Source organism: Staurois parvus, unplaced genomic scaffold (assembly GCF_062004578.1).
Source record: "Staurois parvus isolate SC_StPar_1 unplaced genomic scaffold, SC_StPar_1.0 ptg000673l, whole genome shotgun sequence".
In the NCBI taxonomy this organism is placed as follows: domain Eukaryota; kingdom Metazoa; phylum Chordata; class Amphibia; order Anura; family Ranidae; genus Staurois; species Staurois parvus.
In genome coordinates, this window is record NW_028318469.1 from 536029 (window position 1) to 558514 (window position 22486).

General features: G+C 41.7%; 1 protein-coding gene across 2 annotated transcripts in view; it reads left to right on the forward strand.

Annotated features, from left to right (window-relative positions):
• Positions 1–1475: 1475 nt before the first annotated feature.
• Positions 1476–22486, forward strand: part of SMTN (smoothelin) — a 188172-nt gene continuing 167161 nt past the window's right edge. For both annotated transcript variants that reach the window (XM_089652203.1, XM_089652204.1), the window contains exon 1: positions 1476–1607. In XM_089652203.1, coding sequence (XP_089508329.1) covers positions 1557–1607 — 51 coding nt within the window. In that variant the 5' untranslated portion in view covers positions 1476–1556. The remainder of the gene's footprint in view (positions 1608–22486) is intronic.

Sequence of the window (22486 nt, forward strand, 5' to 3'; positions counted from 1 at the left end):
TGCATTCTGGGCATTTGGGAGGTTCTCCTGTGCGTATCTTTAAAATATGCTTCTAAACGCAAATAAACGCATTTTGCAAACGCATCTAAACAAACGTTTTTTAACCTACGTTTTTCAGCAGTTTCCCTCGTTCAGAAGTGTCCTGTGTACATGGGGCCTTACAGTACATTCTAAACTGATCATGTGCAGAGTGCCTCAACAGATATGTCTTATCAGGAGATAAGAGGGGGCACTGGAAGCAGGTGAGGATCAGAGAAGACAGGATCAAACAGACTTTTTACACAATGCAGAGAATGAACCCCTTAGGTTCCACAGTGAGTATAACAAGCATGCTTTACTACATATACAGACTGATTTTTCTGTTGTGGGTTTACTAACGCTTTCATTCTGAATGGTACTCTGAACCCAGCTAGCAAATGCGAAAGACGCACAATTCAAAAACATGCTAGAAACTTGAAAACTAGTCAAAATTTTTGTAAAACAAAAAGTAGGGTGGAGGAGCTACTTTGCCATGCCTAGGGCAGCTTATTCAAGTAAACTGGCCACCCTATGCTGTTGCACAACAAATGCGCAAAAGCATGAAAAAGGTAACACACTGCACAGTTGCGAATAGGGCCTAAAGGTGAACTAATGCAGGCCATAGACGGCTCAAAAAACGGGCGTTTTTTGTCCGATAAAAGAAAAATCAGTTGTTCATTAAACCGACGGAACCACAAAGGATTACGAAAATCGGCCGACCAAATCATAAAGTTCACCCCATGTAACAGGCAAAACTTCTTTTTCTTCCAGGTCATGGTTCATGCGCATATTTTTTTTCGTAAAAACGATCATACGATTTGACCATCGACGTGAAAATCGGTCATTTTCCACGAAATTTCCAACATGACCGATAATCCAAAAGTGGAAAAAACCGCGAAAACCGGACAACGATTTCGGACGTTAAATCGGCCGATTTTCCAACCGTCTATGGCTGGCATAAGTCATCACATTTTATCTAGGTGGTAACACAGCCAATGTAAAACCACAAAGTCGTTTTTCTACCCAGACAGCGTCCCATGTTCAACACCCAAAAGTAAACAAAAAAAACAAAATCTGCCTTGATCTCCTCTCCTGTATACACCCTTCACTGAGCAGACAAGTCTGAAGGGTACGCTTCCCAAATGACGTCTTCCCGTCTGCCTGTTCATCCCGGAGCCACACACACAAGGCATTGACTCACTCTCCAGTCCGTTGGAAGTGACAGTTTCAGTTTGAATTCCATCTATTTACCTGCCATCAGGACACCTTTCATAACACCGCACTACAACTCCCGGCACCCTCTACGAAGGGGCGGATGTTCCAGATTCAATCCGTCCAGTCAAGGGACAGGTAGGCGGTACGAACAGCCCAATGGCGTTCTCTGATTGGCTGATTTTTCAGTGGGCAGGAAAGAGGCGTACACGGGGCTGGCAAAGTAGTGATTTGAAGTTGCGGTGTGCCGGAGAGAACAGATGTAGTTGGAGATCGGTGTTAGGCAGAGACGTGTGTAGAAGAACTCATCCGATCATCACATAGACATGTCTGAAGAGCGCTTCTCCGCCATGGACGAGGGATCACTGCGCAAGCTGGTATGTCCATGCTGCCTGATCAGTTCTACTGCATGTGTTGCTTCGTGTGAGGCTCCTGATTGGAGGACTGCTGCTCCTGCTACTCATTGTCTGCTGTGTGGCGGCTCCAGACTTGGCTCTTACTTTACTAATCCGTCTGCTTTGTCCTGATGGGGATCAGGAGGGCTGTGCTGGGAGCTGCTGGTGATGGCCAGCCATTCATTATAGAAGGAGTTGTGGGAACTGCTTTCCTCATTTGTAGCTTGTCATAAAGGGATCACATAGATGTCCAGGAGAGATCAGGCTACTGGGAGCTGATGACAGGCTGCCTGGATGTCTGAGGATCATAGCCTGGGGGGGGGTCCTGTGTAATACTGGGGTGACAGGTCATCATCAGGAAGTGACTACACTCCTGACATGGCTCATCCAAGCACGTCTCCCCCAGGATGACACACTCACATACCTCTGTCTCTGTCTAGGCTGACATTCCGCTGGAGGATGATTTACCTTGCTGCTGCTGCTTTTTTATTTTTTTTTAATGTTCAGTTGATAGCTGTTAGACTCGTTTACACTGATTCATTTTTCTTCTGCTTTTGTGTAAAAAAAAAAAAAAAAAAAAAAAAAAAAAACTTGTGACCATGTATTCCTATGGAACTCTTCACACTGATCCATTGTAGGGCCAGTGTGTCTTTTAAAATCCTGCTTGCTGCATTTGTTTTTTGTGCAGGTTTGGGGTGATAAAAGAAACGCACCTCCAAATTGAAATCAATGGAAAACGCATCATAACCACACCTGCAATGCGTTTTTTGAGTCGCATGTCCTGTCAAAAACGCACCGCAAACGTGGCAAAAACTCATATTGGTGTGAAAGTAGCCTTACATATGTATGATAAACATTTCTTGTCCTAACCTGTATATATCTTATCATACTAAGGCTGTTTTCACACTGATCTGTTTTCTTTTTCGGAAGAAAAACGCATGATCCTTAAAGTGGTGTTGGTATTATTATACAGGATTTATAGATCGTCAACAGTTTGCTTTACAAAATCAAGGTAGACATCACAGTTCCAATACAATTACATCACAGTTCCAATACAATTTGGTACAAGAGGAAACAGAGGGCCCTGCTTGTTAGAGCTTACAATCTAAGGCCGGCCATACATGGGTCGATTTTCAAACGATTTTTCGTTCGAAAATGGAACCTAAGAATAATCGACCAATATATATATATATATATATATATATATATATATATATATATATATATATATAATATATTTTTTTTATTTATTTATTTTTTCTTTTTGCTCTGTTTGTGGGACAATGGCACTGGCCGATTTTCGTGGTTCCTCCCCATTTCTTTTATCGGGCATGCTGGAAAATGTGAAAAATGACCGATTTTCAAAATCATTGGTGGCACCATTAGATTACAGAAAAATCGTTCGAAATTTGACCCATGTATGGCCTGCTTAAGAAAACTCTCATTTCTATTTTTACCTATAGGTAAACTTATAATAAAGCTTACCTGTAGGTAAAATTAATATCTCCTAAATGTGCACCGTTTAGGAGACATGCTACAGAGCAGCAGCTGATGACATCACTGGCATATGCGCTCTGAAGGAATGGCATGGGTGGTATGTGCCGTGGCTGAAACTCCTGTGCGCATGCGTGGGAGTGATGTCATCAGTGGCTCAGCCATTCAAGCAGCTGCAGCCTGGGAACTTGGAAAGAAGACTAGGTGAAGATGGAAGCCCTGTCAGCGGTGACAGCGCACTGCTGGATTGCTTTGTTTTAAGGTAAGTTTCACATAATGTGCTAGTATACAATGGACTCTAGCTGCAGCACATTAGGTTATTACCTTGCAGGGGAAACGTTTTTTTTTAACAAGTTTACTACTGCGTTAAAGGAGTACAGTCAAAGCTTGTTCAGCTGTACTTCTACTGTGGATCACAGGAGAGCAGTTTGTTCTGCACTCCTGTGACCTGTTTTCAGCCACCAGTGGGCTAAAGTCTGCTGTCAGCCATAAGCTGGTCCAGGCTGGGGAAAGATTCCGAAGATCCATCTTGATACCTGGATCGGCACCTGTTTCAGACTCTCGGCACTTCACTGAGAGCCTGAGTCAGCCACTCCTGCTACCTCACAGCCCAGTGCTCCAGTAAGAGCTGGGGAAGGGGGCAGAGCAGAGAGTGGTGATGGACAATCACCAGCTCTCTGCTTACAGAGCAGTGAGAACTGAGCAATCAGCAGTCTTTGCTCACTCAGTTCTCATTCTTTGAGCTTCACACTGGTCATTTGTGGGTCCATTGCATATTTCAAAGTTCTGCTTGCTGCATTCTTTTGTGTATGTTTGGTGCAGTAAAAAAAAATGAAGCTCCCTATTAAATGAATGGCAAACGCATCAAAAAACGCACACGCAGATGCGTTTATGGTGTTTTTGAGTCACGTGTCTTTTTTCACAGCTGCAAAACAGTAAAAATTACGAAAAAATGCGTATACTGTGTTTTTGCAAGGAACAGTGTGGAAGTAGCCTTAGGCCCCTTTCACACGAGCAGACTGATGGGGTATGCCTGCCAGTTTTTCAGGCGGACCATCCATAGACTTCTATGAACCAGTGGGTGTCAGTGGAAAATAGTCCGCTGTCACCCGCCGACATCTGATCCAATCCTGTACACCAAAAACAAACAGAGGGGAACCATTCCCCATCCGTCCAGCAGATTGGATGGCCGTTGAGTGGAAATGGACAGGCAGTCCGTTTCCATGCGACCGTCCCATTAAAATCAGCGGGCAGTAGCTGTGTCCGCTCTGCAGCAGCAGAGCAGACAGTCCTGTAATCCGCCTGCTCAGTGGGGATCAACAGAGAGGTCCCCGCTGAGCAGGCGGATCACGCTGACAGATCCGCCCTGTGTGAAAGGGGCCTTAATCAGAAAATATTGTTGGCAAAGAAACAATGAGTACTACTTTTTGTACATGTTATCTTAATAGTAATAATAATTATCATTCAGGATATAGCACCAACATTTTTTACAGGGCTTTACAGAAAACACATTACAGTTGCAATACAAATCAATACAAGGAGGGCCCTGTTCATTAGAGCTTACTATCTAAAAGGAAGGGACAAGTGATACAAAAGGTAATAACTGTGTGGGGATAAGCTGATAGAGAAGGTAGAAGTACATTTTTTGGGAGGTTGGATAGGCATGCGTAAAGAGAGGATTTCAGGGGTAGCCAGAGTAGGATACAACCAGACGGGTTAAAGTAGGAAGTTCCATAGGATGGGAGAGACTCTAGAAAATACCTGGAGGTCATGATGGGAGGAGGTGACACGGGAGCTAGAGCGCAGGGGGTCTTGGAGTGGCGGAGTGTATTCTTCTTATTTTTGTTTGTGCTGCATTGCATCTTATAGTGGCCATAAACAAACATTCAGGTTTATTATTAGATTAATGTGCTTTACAGTTAAAATTTTTAAATGGGCATAACTTCCTTTCAGGTCAATTTAGGCTCTATTGTGATCTACACCAATCAAATGGAGTTGGTCAACGAAGGCGTAAAACTACACAGACCCACAGAAAAAGACTTTTTTTCTTGGTGCCTTGCTTTTTAGACCTGTTCTTGGGATTATTTGGGGCTCTTATTCAGAAAATTGCATTATGTACACTGCATCAGCTCTAGTTTCTTAGATATGGTCGAATTTACATAGTATTTTAGTAAGTTTTTTAAAAGATCTGGCTGATCCACTTGTTCTTCTGTTACCTAGTTTATGGTGACAAGTCAGCAGATATAGTGAGAGTGTTTACATACATCAAACTGTAATTTTACATTGGATTCTAAAATGTAAGGTATTAACTGTATTCTAGTTATGATCATATAGGAGGCGTGTGTATATTGCCACTCATCATTTCATTTTTGAAGATTGAGCACCGTAGAGGTTATGGCTACTTTTTTATGTTTCGTTCATGCTAGAAGGTGATTAAATAAAACACTACATTCAAATATCCTGACTTTTGACAGGCGACCAAAGTGAAGGGTGGAGTATGGCATTTATGTTGCATATGAAAAACTAGAGCTGATAGGGGAAAATCGGTGCCGTTTTTGGAATCAGTAGGTTAAATATACCCAGGAACAGGTCTAACATATTTAAGAAATATAGTAACTTCTGGGGACTAATGTTCTCCCGGAGTTTCTTGGGGACACAAGCAGTCTTCTAGCTGGGTATTGCTGTTGCCTTTAGAACATCCTTTCTCAGCCTTTTTACCACAAAGGAACCCTTAAAATAGTTTTCAGGTCTTGAGGATCGTTTGTTGCAGATGAATAAATCTACAGGTCATGGTACATTAGTCACAGCACATTGGTGGCCATTATAAAGCATGCCCTGTTAAAATGGTGGTCATTGAGAATGCCCATTACAGTGGTAGTCAGGGCAATGTTCCCATGCTTTGAGGGACAAAGGTGATCAGTGGAATGACCCACCATTACAGATTGTTAATGTGGTCATTGGGTCAGTGGTAATTTTCCTTTAAAAATGAGAAGCTCCACTGGGCACATGCTGATGGCTCTGTGGAGTGGTCTTGGTGCAGACCCCATCAGACACAAGGTTAGCACCCGCTAAAGGAAACCTTGTTGAGAAGAATGCTCAAGGAGATTGAACGCTAAGCAAAACAAAAAGTACTGGCCCATCTAGTTGCTATATCCTTTCATGTACTGAATGCAATTGTCATCTGCTGTGCCCATTGGCCAGCCTCCAAGAGGCATCAGCTATACCCAGATGTAGAAGACTTCACGGTGGAGATCTACTAAAACTGGAGTGGACAGCATTTTGAACAGATTGTTAAACTTTGTAAATGAAAGATAGAAGCTGACTGGGTGCCATGCACTGCTGCTTCGGATTCTGTTTGCTCAAGTAATGGTAAATTCCCCTCAATATGGTTGATGCACAGGGTTGCAAAAAATGTATATGGTGCTCTGCATTGTGGGGTGCATGGTTTATGTAATGTGGTGCCAGTGTTTCTGTAATCTAGAAGTTCCTTTCTGTAGGTGCCCTTGGATTTTGGAGATATCCTGTATTCAGTTCTATTGGTAGGAACGTAAAGCTGAGCTCCACCCAAAAGGGGAAGTTCTGCTTTAATGACTTGTCCTCGCTCCCCGTTAAGAATTGTCACCTTGGGGGAGCGGGTACCTGATTTTCTTAAAACATTTTTTGACAGGTACCTGCTCCCACTTCCGCTCCGATGGCTTAGGCGTTCGGAAGTGGAAGTTTTTCTCCCTCCCTTCCTCCCCCGCAGTCTTCTGGGACACGTGACAGGTCTCAGAAGACTGGGGGACCATTCACAATGTGCAGATCTGCTCGAACATGCACAGTGGGCACCCGGCTGGCAGTTTTTGTAGGTGCTGACTTTTTTTTTTTTTTTTACTGGAGACTGGAGCTCCGCTTTAACAGTGTCTAGGTTTTGGTTTATCAAACTGTTACTTATTCAGGACCCCCAGAGCTCTAGCTATAATGTGAAGATATGCACAGCATACTTGCAAATGATAGGAGCCTTGCCTTTTGGTGTGTCCTCCTTCAGCCATGTAAGGTCCATAATCCCCTTGGTACTCTCTTGCAACCACTGCAAACCTATCTTGGTTATATTCTGGGTCCAAGGTCCTCTATCTTCCCCATTGGCTGGCCACAAATGACATGACATGCATGCGGGATTTGTTTTGTCCCAGCACCTGACTCAGTCTCCTGGCATTTGTTCGGGATGGTCATTGTACAATTAGAAAACTATTGATTGCGGGCTAGGAGATTGTATGGCAAACAAGACCTGCAGAAACTCTTCTGCCATAAAAAGTCAAATGCAATTTTAGTTTGCTTTAAGCTATGTTTAGGTAATTAACCCTAAATACAGGTTTTACCTTAAAGTGGACCATTCAGCACCCAACCTTATAATTTAAAAAAAAAAAAAGTAAAGTGTAAGCAGTAAAAGTAAAGCATTGAAATGTAAAAAAATACTTTTCTTTTCCCCCCAATATTTGGTGCATTTTCCTAGGTGTTGGTGACATCACTGGACTTTTTAAGCTTGCTCCTGACAAAGTTGAGGATCCCAAATCCAGGTAAATGATGCTGGAGCATCTTCTTGCAAGCTACTCCTTCAAGTTCCTCAGCTTTCTCAGGCTCCCTCTGTATAGACCAGTGACTTTGTATATTTAGATTTTCTGAGTGCAGTATTATTATTTATTTATTTATTTCAGGTACTTATATAGCGCTGTCAATTTACGCAGCACTTTACATATATATTGTACATTCACATCAGTCCCTAACCCTCAAGGGGTGTACAATCTAAGGTCCCTAACTCACATTGATACATACACATACTAGGACCAATTTAGACAGGATCCAATTCACCTACCAGCATGTCTTTGGAGTGTGGGAGGAAACCGGAGTACCCGGAGGAAACCCACGCAGGCACAGGGAGAATATGCAAACTCCAAGCAGGTGGTGCCGTGGTTGGGATTCGAACCAACGACCCTAGTACTGCCAGGTGGAAGTGCTAACCACTTAGCCACTGTTATTATTATTATTATACAAGATTTATATAGCACCAACAGTTTGCGCAGCGCTTTAGAATATAACGGGAGACCGTACAATTACAATACATTTCAGTACAGAAGGAATAGGAGGGCCCTGCTTGTGGAGCTTACAATCTAAAGTAGTCTTCTGGGTACTTGTAGACCCTGAAGGAAAGACAAGTCCGCTGTGCTCAGCTTCAGCTCTTGAGCTGGATATTGGAGGTGTGCAACTCTTATATTTAAATATAGATTTTGTATTCGTATAACCTTTCAATTGCTGGACACAGTGTGCAGCAAAGTCCGCTGAGTGTGTACAATGATGTCATAGGGACAAAGCCATTACTGGGAGCATGTACTTAATTTTGTTTGTAATTCCTTTATTGATCAGAAGATTACATTGTACAAAAGGAAACCAAAGCATAGTAGACAAAGTGAACTGAGATGCAGAATAGGCTCAGATGGTAGAAGTGGATTGAAATGGTAATTTTGAGCAGCTTTGGCACATCAACATGTGATATTACATTCCAATGATAGAGTGATTCCAAAAGTAGCTTAAAGGATAAGTTCACCTTTGGAACATGTTACATGTTCCATCCTGTTTTTAGGGTGTAACATGTTCCCATAGCCACCGACCCCCTCCCTCTGACAGATAGTACGGGGAAACTTCTCCCGGTATTTTCTGTCAAATTTGAAAACAGCAGGGCTCTGTCCACACGGCTGCGCCATTCATTCCTGGACTTCCGTGAATGAATGAACTGCAATCCCTGACAGCCTTAGCGGCTGTGGACTTGTAGTTTTCAGTGAACTACCACAGCGCTGTGGGGTGCCATGGTAGCTCATTGAAGCTTCCTGTGAAAATATCTGCTTGACGATACATCTCGTACGGCAAACAGATATTCATTCCTTCCTTCCTTTTTTTTTTTTTTTTCGTTAATATAATGGAGAGTGTTTACATTAACCGTTGGGTTTTATTGCTGTCTGTGTCATCATTAGGGAAATTCACCTTATTTGTCCTGGTGATGATTATCACTGAAGATGAAAGAAAATCCCAAATTTTGAGTGGTCATCAGAACAGGGAGCACAAATCGTCCAATGGGAACACTATTTCTGATGACTACCAGGGATTTCCCTGTACCCCCGCTGTGGTTATGGGACAGGACATGAAAGAAAATTGCTCCAATGAGACACAGATGACAAAAAACACCTGAACAAGGTTTTAACCCTCACTTACTCTATCTAAATGGAAAGTTTTGCCTGGAACTATATTTTTTTTGTTCAATGTACATGGAGTGAAAGTACTGTATATTTGTTTTACGATTGTTAAGGATAAAATAACTCACAATTGTATAGCATTATTTGTTTGTAGCACATCCATAGAGCTCATCAGACAGGACTGACACCATATGCTTCGGAATTCCGAGTTGTGTTGTCATGTCAAAAAGAAAGGTAGGAGCTTGGTATATTTCTGGCACATTAAAGTGACCTTAAACTATATTCTTATTCTCAAAAAACAAACAAAACACATCCAACTCCTTAACAGCCCTGTAAATCTATTTTTCATTAAATCATCCATAAATCTTTTTTTACTGTTTTTTTTGTTGACTACTTGTAACATCCTCCCCTTGAATCTCTCCTTTTTTTTTCTCCTCACTTCTGCACCTTAACGAGCAGCACACGTTAGGTGCTGTCATATGCACTGCTCTATGCACAGAAATCCCATAGTCCATCTATGAGAGGGCAAGAGTGTGGCTACGTTTCTCCATACAGTAAGACCAGGGTGAATGAAAGTAGCCACCCTGTAACAGGAAGTCGGATCACAGCAGCGGAAAAAAAAAAAGAAAATACATTTGGAGGAGGCTGAGAGTAATAGAAGGTATTTTTTTACGTTAAGATTACATATGTGAACATTTTTTCCCAAATTGTCCTTCAGGACAGCCCATGAGATATTGGCATTTTCTCCAACTGGAAATTCATCACCAAATACAGGAAAAGGAAGTCCCTCTGTGTAAGCTGAGCTGGTCCGTTTTAGGTGTTTAAAACGGTTGGAGAAGATGCATCACCTGCAACCTGGGTGAGAGAGGCCTTAGTTTCTCTGGGTATCCTTTACTTCCACCCACTACTCTACCTACCTGGCTCCTCTGGGAGCAGCTGGTAGGGTTTCTCTGCTAGATTGCCCTCTAGGACCACTTCTCAGTACGGGAAAGACAATGTGTCTTTTTCCTTCTGTGTATGGGGAAGGCAATGTCTGGAAGTGGCACACCTTGACAGGGACCAGCACAGGCAGCGTGGGTTCCCAGTCTGGGTGCATACCCTGTCTGCACTGTAGGGCACTTTTTGAGCCCCTTTTGGGGGCTCACGTGGCAGCTGCATTGGATTTGTCGCCTGTCTGTGTTCCTGTTTGACCAGATGATACCTGGGCATTAATCCCGATAGGGTTGAAGTTATTTCCAGGCGCCGGGGGGCTTTTGTTCCAAGCCTCATTTTCGGCTTGGAGGAAAGTCTGACCTGGTGCCTTAATGGCTGTTCCTTCCGGCAATGGCTGTGAGGGCCATTCGTTTTTTTTGTCTGGACTTGCAGAGTGTTTAAAGAAATAAAAGATGGAGAAATGTGCATGTATACATGAGATGTACTAAATATGTTTTTATTTTGCCTTGACATTCACTTTAAAGCCCAACTCCAGCATATTAGCAACCCTTCTTCCCACCCAGCTCCAACTAATTGCTATTATGGGGGGGGGAAGCTTTCCAAATACCTGTTTTACTTGAAGCCATGGTCAAGTGACCCAATCCTTTTCATTTTTGTTTACTTTACCAAGTCCTTCTTTCAGTATCCACATCACTGCCTGAATGATGCAGGCACCTTCTGTTGGTGGAAGTGACACTTGCATTGGTTGGGTAGTTGGGTCCTTTCACAGAAGCTCCAGAGGCAGGAGAACTCATGGGTTGGGGAGTTGACCAGTACTCAAGAATGGCAAGTAATTGGCAGTCCCCATGCCAAGACACTGTGGCTTTGATCCATTACACCGCAGGATAACTTAGGAAGAGGTGTAAGGTCATTGATGCACAATGTTCTATTTAAACGTCATTTTTGCTTGGATTGGGGCTTTAAGTTCTTCTACTTAGACCATTGTTCCTGACTTCTAGAAAATCCACATTTGGTGAACTGGAGCTCCAAATTTGGCTCTGAATCTACAAGGGAGATATTTTTGGCCATACATGATGAAATCTGTCAAACATCACAGGAAGAATGCTTTCATGCTTAGCAGATGTTTGCGAAATGTGCTTCTCCCTCGTTTTTCCTTTATTGCAAACATTTTTTCTCCATTTGAGCTCTAATTTTGCTGCTATTAAACAAATTGCCGTGTGGTTCTTGTTTTTGTAGGTGAGTTTCACTGACAGCTGTAATTGTTATGGTGTACTAGGTGTGAGTGGAAGATTAGGAGGTGTTCATCATTATCTGCTTGAGTATCTTGTTTTCTAGTAAGCGCTTATATGAGGTCATAATAAATGAATCATTCTTCTTAATACACACATCAAACTACTTTGTGTGCACATTCCTGAAGCATGCCATGTTTTATTTCCTTCTTGCTTTTCTGAGAGCTCCATTGTGAACCGAAAGCCTAAATTTAGCAAGTACGGGTATGCATGCATTTGACTGTTCGCATCTTGAAGAATAAGTGTGCACCTTTAAGGTCCTATTCACACTTTTTATTATTTTATTTATTACAGGTACTTCTATAGTGCTCATAATTTACGCATGTATAGTGCTCATAATTTACACAATTTACATATGTATTGTACATTCACATCAGTCCCTAACCCTCAAGGAGCCTACAATCTAAGGTCCCTAATTTACATTCATACATACACATACTAGGGCCAATTTAGACAGGAGACAATAAACCTACCAGCATGTCTTTGGAGTGTGGGAAGAAACCGGAGTACCTGGAGGAAATCCTTGAAGGCACAGGGAGAACATTCAAACCCCATGCAGGTAGTGCCGTGGTTGCAATTTTAACTGACAACCCTAGTGCTGCCTGAGTGTTATGTAGCTCAAAGCTACAAGACACTCCACATTAAAAATATTATCGTTTTAAATGGTGCTTGTTCATGCACCTGAACACTTAGGCTACAGTCACTCGCAAAAAGTACGTGAGATTTTTTTCGGGTAGATTCAATGGGACCTTGTGAAAAATGTGTGAAAATGCATGTTATGGTTTAAGGTGCGCCCATAATAAAAAAAAAAAAAATGATATATATATATATGGGGGAAATATGCAATGTATGATCCTGCCCAAAGAAGCTCCTGTACAGCACATTGCTACCCACCCAAGGCAAAATGAGAGTACCTTACCCCAGCAAAGTATACTCCTTGATCCAGGTGAAACAGGAAGGCGCTTCTAAGTGCAGTATTACAGGTCAACTTTAATAAAAAGTGGTTTAACCGCGTTTTATTAAAGTTGACCTGGAATATTGCACTTAGACGCGCCTTCCTGTTTCACCTTCTGCACAGAGTTTGTCTCCACTCTTTAGAAGTGCTGCTCAGTACCAGTTTCCCTACACACCATCCATCTTCAGCTGCCATACTTCCACAGCATCATCCACCGACGCGCCCTACTACCTACCTTACTACTCCTTGATCCATACTCCCTTGACACTTTCACACTGTAGGGGTCCACCTTGAGTAAACTCCACTGTTTGGTGTTGGTGGTATCAATGCTTACCTGGGTAGACTACATCACTAGCCCTTCTAGTTGGCAATTGGACACAGGCCTGAGCACAGTCTAATGGGGGGCTCCCACATACACAGAAGTTGTGCTTCGTTAGAATGACAGAGCAGGAGGGCAGTGAGAGAATGCAGATGGGCAAGTATACCTTGCCGGGAGGCTATCATGTAACACAAACCCCACATACTGCTGGCATTTATTTTTTCTTACTGCTATTGTACATGTGAAGGGATCCTCTCCCAAACTGGTAATGGCCGGTTGGAGCAGACCAACTTCTAATATCTCCTGCAAGCATTATCAGTGAAGCTCATGTTATGTTGAATTATTGTTATGGCCAAGCAGACACTGCAGGGTCAGCACAGGCATTGTTTGCCCCACTGATATCACAATCCCGAAGCAGCACTTTCCAAACTCTAGTTTTTGGTTGCAAAAGTTTGAGCCTTCTTGAAGTATTACTGTTTAGAGCAATTCAATATGGCAACACCAAGTGAGGTGGGAAATTGGGCGGTTGAAGAGTAGCACTGCACCAGCTCCCAAGTTGAGGTTATGGGCCTCTATTACATATGCACTACTTTAACTGCAATCTGATCATTTTTGATTTTCTCTTTTTAAAAATCTTCTTTCTCCTCTTTGTACCTTGCCAGTCGTCTTTTTAGGGTCAGCTTTCAAAAGGACTACATACTTGCATTTCCTGTCTGTCTGATCTTTCCCCTTAAACCCAGAAGCTTGCATTCACTATATCAGAACATGAAAGTGCAATTATTTTAGTAAATATGAACTGCTAAATACCTTTTTCTCCTCAGCAGTCAGAGCTGTCAAAGCTTGTAGGAGGAGTTTTCATATTACGCTAGGAGGATGCAGGACCCTTGGCCTCTGTCTGGACAGTGCTGCTTGGCCCTGTGTTGATCACATGCACTCTCCCAAGAAAAAAAAAACAACTCTCGCAATACTCTCCAAACTGAGCATGCTACATACTTGCATTTCCTTGATTGTAAGCTCCAAGGAGCAGGGCCCTCCTATCCCTCTTGTATTGAACTGTATTGTTTCCCGTTGTATTGTAAAGTGCTGAGCAAACTGTTGGCGCTATATAAATCCTGTATAATAATAATAGTAATAATAATTTCCTGTCTGTCTAATATTTCCCGATTACCGACATAGTGTTACTAAACCCAGAAGCTTGCATTCACTATATCAGAACATGGAAGTACAATTATTTTAGTAAATATAAACTGCTAAATACCTTTTCTCCTCAGCAGTAAGAGCAGTCTTGTGACTTTGATCAGTGTCCAGCCGAGCACATGTTAAAGCTTGTAGGAGGAATTTTTGTATTGCGCTAGGAGGATGCAGGACCCTTGGCCTCTGTCTGGACAGTGCTGTTAGGCCCTGTGCTGATCACATGCACCCTCCCAAGAAAAAAAAAACTCTCAATACACACCAAACTGAGCATGCTACATACTTGCATTTCCTGTCTGTCTGATCCTTCGCCATTACCGACTTAGTGTTACTAAACCCAGAAGCCTGCATTCACTATATCAGATAATGGAAGTGCAATTATTTTAGTAAATATAAACTGCTAAATACCTTTTCTCCTCAGCAGTAAGAGCAGTCTTGTGACTTTGATTGGTGTCCGGCCGAGCACATGTTAAAGCTTGTAGGAGGAGTTTTCATATTGCGCTAGGAGGATGCAGGACCCTTGCCCTCTGTCTGGACAGTGCTGCTTGGCCCTGTGCTGATCACATGCACTCTCCCAAGAAAAAAACAACTCTCGCAATATACACCAAACTGACCATGTGCAGAGTGATTCCACATGATATGTCTTATCAGGAGATAAGAGGGGGGCACTGGAAGAAGGGGAGGATCAGAGAAGACAGGATCAAGCAGCGTTTTTACACAATGCAGAGGATTAACCCCTTAGGTTCCACAATGAGTATAACAAGCATGCTTTACTGCATATTCAGACTGATTTTACTGTTGTGGATTTAGTAACTTTAAATCGCCTTGTTCTGCGCTGTGTCTTTCTGTGGTAGACGTTTTGGTAACAGTGATTCAAATCTCACAATTCAGATATACAGGAGGAATTTCAGACACAATGTGAAATCTTTTAATGTACTGCTTAGGCAAAATCAAGCAGAACTAAAGGAAATGACACTTGCCTTTCTTTCAGTGGTCCCTGTCCTTCGCCTGCATCTTCTCCTAAACATTGCCCAAGAAGACTGCTGGCAGGCAGGTAGTTGTATATTATTGCAGAAGAGACTTTGCATTCATCTTCAACAATAAAGATAAATAAGATATTTATTTGGGATGGGAGTAGATGCAATTAAACACATCCATTGTATATCTGCCTGCTTATAGATTAACATTGAGCTTCCATTCAGATCCGCCTAGAAACTTGACAGATGACGGATCTCATCAGAAGGGTCTTGTGATGGGGCCAGAGTGCTACTAGTTCTTTAAGAATGTAGTCAAAACAACTCTTTGAGATTTACATGGATAAAATCGTCACGCACAATATACTGTGTGATCCTGACAGCAATCCTGCGTTCTATGCAGGTTTGTGCAAGAAGGGGGACGCATTTGCAGTGATTTACCTCTAGAAAGATTCAGGAAAAATGTGAAAAATGATGTAGTGCTAGTCGGCCGTTAACACTTTGCCGTGCAAATCTGCTCTCCCCTATTAAGTTAATGAAACTTGCAAAGTTTTTTTTGTACATGCAAAATGTTTCCAGTATGTTTGTATTTGGTATACTTGCCAGCTCACACTTTTCGTTCACTCATTTTTCACAGGGAAAGTATCCAAATTCCATAAAAACATTTATAGGCAATAACAGAGCATTACCAATTTGTGTGTCTCAATATAGCAGACTTCAGCATAGGACTTTAAGATATTATTTTATTTCTTTTTAAGTGCAGATACAGCTGTATTTCTAGGCAGTAATTTGGGTTACTTATTTATTTTTGCATATCTTGAGTCCATAAGGCCCACTGCAACAGGTTTGTAAACATACAACAGTCGCTTGCTTAAAGAAGTAGAAAAGTGCAAGTTAATGTCATAATGTGCTAGTGTATGTGTCAATCTGTTCAGAGCACTGTGCCGCAACTGTGGCTCCTGTGCCCATGTGCAGAAGTGACATCATCGCAGGTTGGCCATTCAAACGGATGGATCCCACAAACCCCGGTAGAAAGACCAGGTGAAGATGGAACATTATGAAAGGCTTGCCTGCAAACAAAGCCCTCTTGAGCTTCCATCTTCACCTGGTCTTTCTTCTGGGGTTTGTGGGATCCAGCCGTTTGAATGGCCAACCTGCGATGATGTCACTTCTGCACATGGGCACAGGAGCCACAGTTGCGGCACAGTGCTTGGAACGGATTGCCTACTTAGTATACCATCCTTCAGCGCACAGGGGGCATGCACTGTTGATGTAACTGGCTGCAGAAATAGTGAATATCTCCTAAACAGTACATGTTTAGGTGATATTCCTTGTACCTACAGTGGGGCAAAAAAGTATTTAGTCAGCCACCAATTGTGCAAGTTCTCCCACTTAAAAAGATGAGAGAGGCCTGTAATTGACATCATAGGTAGACCTCAACTATGAGAGACAAAATGAGAAAAAAAATCCAGACAATCACATTGGCTGATTTGAAAAGAATTTATTTGCAAATTATGGTGGAAAATAAGTATTTAGTCACCTACAAACAAGCAAGATTTCTGGCTCTCACAGACCTGTACCACCTTCTTTAAGAGGCTCCTCTGTCCTGCACTCATTACCTGTATCAATGGCACCTGTTTGAACTTGTTATCAGTATAAAAGACACCTGTCCACAACCTCAAACAGTCACACTCCAAACTCCACTATGGTGAAGATCAAAGAGCTGTCGAAGGACACCAGAAACAATTGTAGACCTGCACCAGGCTGGCAAGACTGAATCTGCAATAGGCAAGCAGCTTGGTGTGAACAAATCAACTGTGGGAGCAATAATTAGAAAATGGAAGACATACAAGACCACTGATAATCTCCCTCGATCTGGGGCTCCATGCAAGATCTCACCCCGTGGGGTCAAAATGATCACAAGAACGGTGAGCAAAAATCCCAGGACCACACGGGGGGGACCTAGTGAATGACCTGCAGAGAGCTGGGACCAACGTAACAAAGGCTACCATCAGTAACACACTACGCCGCCAGGGACTCAGATCCTGCAGTGCCAGATGTGTCCCCCTGCTTAAGCCAGTACATGTCCGGGCCCATCTGAAGTTTGCTAGAGAGCATTAGGATTATCCAGAAGAGGATTGGGAGAATGTCATATGGTCAAATGAAACCAAAATAGAACTGTTTGGTAGAAACACAACTCGTCGTGTTTGGAGGAGAAAGAATGCTAAATTGCATCCAAAGAACACCATACCTACTGTGAAGCATGGGGGTGGCAACATCATGCTTTGGGGCTGTTTTTCCGCAAAGGGACCAGGACGACTGATCCATGTACAAGACAGAATGAATGGGGCCATGTATAGTGAGATTTTGAGTGCAAACCTCCTTCCATCAGCAAGGGCATTGAAGATGAAATGTGGCTGGGTCTTCCAACATGACAATGATCCCAAACATACCTCCTGGGCAACGAAGGAGTGGTTTCGTAAGAAGCATTTCAAGGTCCTGGAGTGGCCTAGCCAGTCTCCAGATCTCAACCCCATAGAAAACCTTTGGAGGGAGTTGAAAGTCCGTGTTGCCCAGCGACAGCCGTAAAACATCACTGCTCTAGAGATCTGCATGGAGGAATGGGCCAACATACCAGCAACAGTGTGTGCCAACCTTATGAAGACTTACAGGAAACATTTGACCTCTGTCATTGCCAACAAAGGATATATAACAAAGTATTGAGATGAACTTTTGATATTGACCAAATACTTATTTTCCACCATAATTTGCAAATAAATTCTTCCCAAATCAGCTAATGTGATTGTCTGTCTGGATTTTTTTTCTCATTTTGTCTCTCATAGTTGAGGTCTACCTATGATGCCAATTACAGGCCTCTCTCATCTTTTTAAGTGGGAGAACTTGCATAATTGGCGGCTGACTAAATACTTTTTTGCCCCACTGTACACGGTAAACTTCATTATAACGTTACCTGTAGGTATAAAAAAAAATCATACAAACCAAATGGGACTGGTACAGAAAGTGGACAGCGTCATATTGTTGTATAAAACATGTTTATTAAAACTTATCTTCTAAAAATTTACCATAAAACTATTTTGGCTAATACGCCCAATATATCACAGCATTGTATATCATGACATCGAAGTACTCCAGAGGTCGACGTATTTTGCTTATTTGCTTCCTCAAGACCTTATCTGTAGGTACAAGTCAGCAAGTGGTGTTTACTACCACTTAAAAAAAACTCTTTTGAAGCCTTCTATAAATGTTTTTCTTTCTGTACATTACTAACCTTCCTCTTACCTGGTGAAGCCAGATATATTTTAGGTCCCCCATCCAGGTTAATGCTAGTCTGACCACTATCTAAAAGGGACTGTAAATCTAAGAACAAAAACTGATAGTGTTGATAGCTTACTGGTCTCCATTAGCTTGGTGGTGGCTACATTAGCTTTCTTTTTACACCTCTTTAATCTGGTAATCCTGCCATTACCACATTTGCTGTCCTAGATTGACAACTGTACTGAGCAGCATTGTCACCTTAGGACAAAGGAGTATGTTAGGAATGCATAAGAAGTCACTCTTCTCCATAACAGAGGGATGCATTTTGTTGTCCATAGTGATGGCACGGAACAATGCTACGTGATAACAGTCCAGAGGCGGGGAGCACAGGAGGTGATCAGCTCACAAGATTTCAGGCAGGGTGAACAGCTACTTTTTTTTGTGTAGGTTCAATAAAACCACCTCAAATGGTATATTTAACAGACAGGAGGAATTTACTTTACATAGACTTAAAGTCCCTCTGTAGGATGGAAATGGACCACTAGCTAAATGCCTGATTTACCTTTTCTTTTTTTTTTTTATTCTATTTTATGGAGCTTTCAAAAAGAATGGCCTATGGTGAATATAGTAGAAAGATTAACTTAGTAAACAGTAAAAAACAAAACAAAAATTATCTGATTGCCCTCTAAGGTATTATACGTTCTCAGGGTGCCAAAGCGAAGGCAAGAGGATAAGTACGGAAATAATGGAGTCCTGCTCCAGGCGGAGTAGGAAGACACATAAAAAGAAAATACAAAAAGTGGGGACATACCGGCAGCTCATCACACAGGGCCTCAACACAGATGTATCACATGAACAAGACAATTACAATAAGTGAGGTGACAAGAGATTACAGATTATGCAGCAGTTATGTCAGAATCAACCAAAAGGTGAAAGAACAGCTCTGTCCAATCCGCACTACGTGTCTGTCCGTAATGGGAAATCTGGACCTCCAACATGCTGACGTGTTTCAAAGACTTGCCTCTTCTGCAGAGCCCTCAGGGCAAGAGGCAAGTTCTCAAAACGCATCAGCCTGTTGGATATCCAGAATTTCCATTACAGACCGACACACAGTGCGGATTGGAGAGAGCTGTTCTTTCATGATGTGCATTTGACTGTATTGTTATTATTTATACAATTTTTTAAGGCAATGCACTAGACTGGTGCACCCTCTGTTTGTTTTTCTCTACGCAATTATTTTACTTTTGAGCAGTAGAGTTAGGCTTCATGCACACTTTACTTAAAAAAAAAAAAAAAAAAAAAAGCCAGTTTCCTTGGCAGAAAAAAAAGAGCTGATATAGAGGTGTGGTTTTTTTTGTTTTTGTTTTTGTTTTTTGTTTTTTTGTACACTGTTTAGGAGAGTTTAGCATTTTTTTTTTTTTTTCTGCCAGAAAGCTCCAATCAAAAATGCAAACTGGAAGGGGTTTTTGATCGTGCCTCTAAACCTTGAGCTTAAAATATGCCTCTAACCCTCCTAATGTGCATGGACACATAGGATAACACTGAGCTACTTCTACAGGCAAACACAAAACTTCTGCAGAACCAGAGATTTTTAAGCCACTGTGCATGGAGCCTAAGGAATGTAATAACCAAGACGTGATCAAATAGTAAATCTAATAAATATAAAACTACGGTATCCAAAACAAATAAAAAAGAAATAAACTAAACCTTCTAGCATAAAAGTTATTATTATATATTTTGATTTTTGGATTTTTGCATATTGTATGGTTTTTCACTTTTTTCACATTTTACATTTGTATTGTTATACATCTCAGCATATTGGGGTGTTATTGAGATAAATAGTAAATCTGTCTTTGTAAAGTACTGCTAAATCTTCTCCAAAAAGATGGCAAAAGGGATCAGAGTCTCAGCAACGTGCAGTTTGTACAGCATATTCAAATATACAGCTAATTTTTGCTGTGGACGTTGGACCATTTTTCAAGGAGCCTTCTGATCTTTTGTGCTTATAGCCATTATGGTGCCAGTGTAACACTTTAAAGAGTTAATGGCCACAAAGGGAGCTTTGATTTCCTGTACGTTTTAGGAATGCTGAGTATTTACGTGCACCCTGGCACTGAGCTCCTGCAAATTTTTTTTTTCTGTGGTTTGAAAGAAAGTTTGAATGTTTCTGTCTTGAGTATCAGCTTGTAGACAAGTCACTCCTGTCCTGCCAACACTCCAAAGGTTGCTTTCATACTTCTATTATAACTTCTCTTGTCTTGATGTTTTCACACGGCTGTCACCCCTGGAGCTTGTCGAGGTAAAATATTACCAGATGTTTTGCATAGACATTTGCCTTTGAGGTAGTTAAAGGTCTACCTGTCAATTACTATATATATATATATATATATATATATATATATATATATATATATATATATACACACAGGGCAACAATGTGCCTATAAGGATATATATTGTTGCACTATTAAACGACCATATAAAACCCACACTGGCAACATATATGTTTGAATTATAAAACAATGCCCTGTAGCTAAGAAAGTTGTGTTGTTAGTTTCCAAGTCCTCTGTAACTAATGTAAAGAAGAGGACAAACAGGATTCCGTCATTGATTGCACATTCTTGTTTGATAATGTACCATGCCAACATTGGTTACTGGTGATCACTCACTATAATGGGACATAGATTTCTTGTTTTGTTAACCCATAATCCTTTTGTTTAACTTGGTGGCTTTAGGAAGGTAATGTTCGGATGGATGCAAGATACATATAGCACCCATATAGAAGGACAATGTTCAATCTGTGATTGGAATACTGTTAAAGCTCGTGAAAGGAGTGGGTCTACAACCACTTTGCCTAATTTGAGGACTTGGTGCTCGAGGAAGAAGAAAATGCATTGCCAGTCATCTTGACATGGAGTAAATTCAATTTAATCAGCATGTAAAAAAAACAGTGCAACATTTCAGAAACTCTGCAGGTCCCTTCACTGCTAAATAATGGATTCCAAGAAGAAACATGCCATCATTAAGTTCCATCCACTGACTATTCATGTCGGTGGTCGCAGTTGATTCTCTCCCACTGCGTGGTTGGTCATTGCTGGTTTTCTTTTAACTCCCTCATCCATCTGCAAGTGTGTGTGTGTGTGTGTGTGTGTGTGTGTGTGTGTGTGTGTATTTTCCCTAACAAATTAATTCAAGACCATGTTGCAAAAATGAATACACCCCAATAAAAGTCTTAGGAGCAAAGCTAAATTTTAGACTTCAACATCCCAATTAACAAGAATTCAACTACAAGTGAGTCTAAATATTCATTAAACAGGTGTCCAGCAGACAGTTTGTTATAAAAGGGTGTTACTTAACTAAGAAAACCCCTTCCCATTTCATGCTGTCAGCAATGGCACCACATGGAAGAGAAATGTCACAAGGCCTGAGAAAATAATTTCTTTACACAAGAAAGGTGAAGACTACAAGAAGATCAGCAAAGCTTTACTTTTCAGTCAGAATACTGTAGCAAAAGTGCTACAAAAATTTAACGATGGAACCGCAACCATCTCACAGAGGTGTCCAGGCAGTCCACGGAGGTTAACCCCTCGACAGGAACGTCTTCTGATGAGAAGGGTTGAAGAAAATTGCCATGCAAGTTCATTACAGTTAGCCAAACTGGGGTGATTGTTTCCTGTGACACAATACAGCATACACTGCAGAGGAATGGCATGCATGGGTGTCATCCGTGAAGGAAGCCTCTCCTAAAGCTCATGCACGAAAGCCCGCCTAGAATTTGTCAGGGCCCGTGCTGAAAAAGAAGACTACTGGGACTCTTATCTTGGTCTCATCACTCGAGTACAATGTTTTTGGAAGTGATGGCTTCAAAACCATATGGCGTTGCAAAGGTGAGGAGTACAAAGAAATATGCATGGTGCCTACAGTGAAACATTGTGTTGGCAGTGGCCTTCTGTGGGGCTGCATGACTGCTGCTGGTGTCGGGGAGCTGCATTTCATTGATGGAATCATGAATTCACAGATGTACTGCTCTATATTGAAAGAAAAGCTGCTACCATCACTCTGTGCCCTTGGTCATTATGCACTTTTCTAACATGACAATGATCCATAACACATCTAAGACCACTGCTGCATTTCTGAAGAACAGAGTGAAAGTGATCCAGTGGTCAAGTATGTCTCCTGATCTGAACTCAGTCGAACACCTATGGG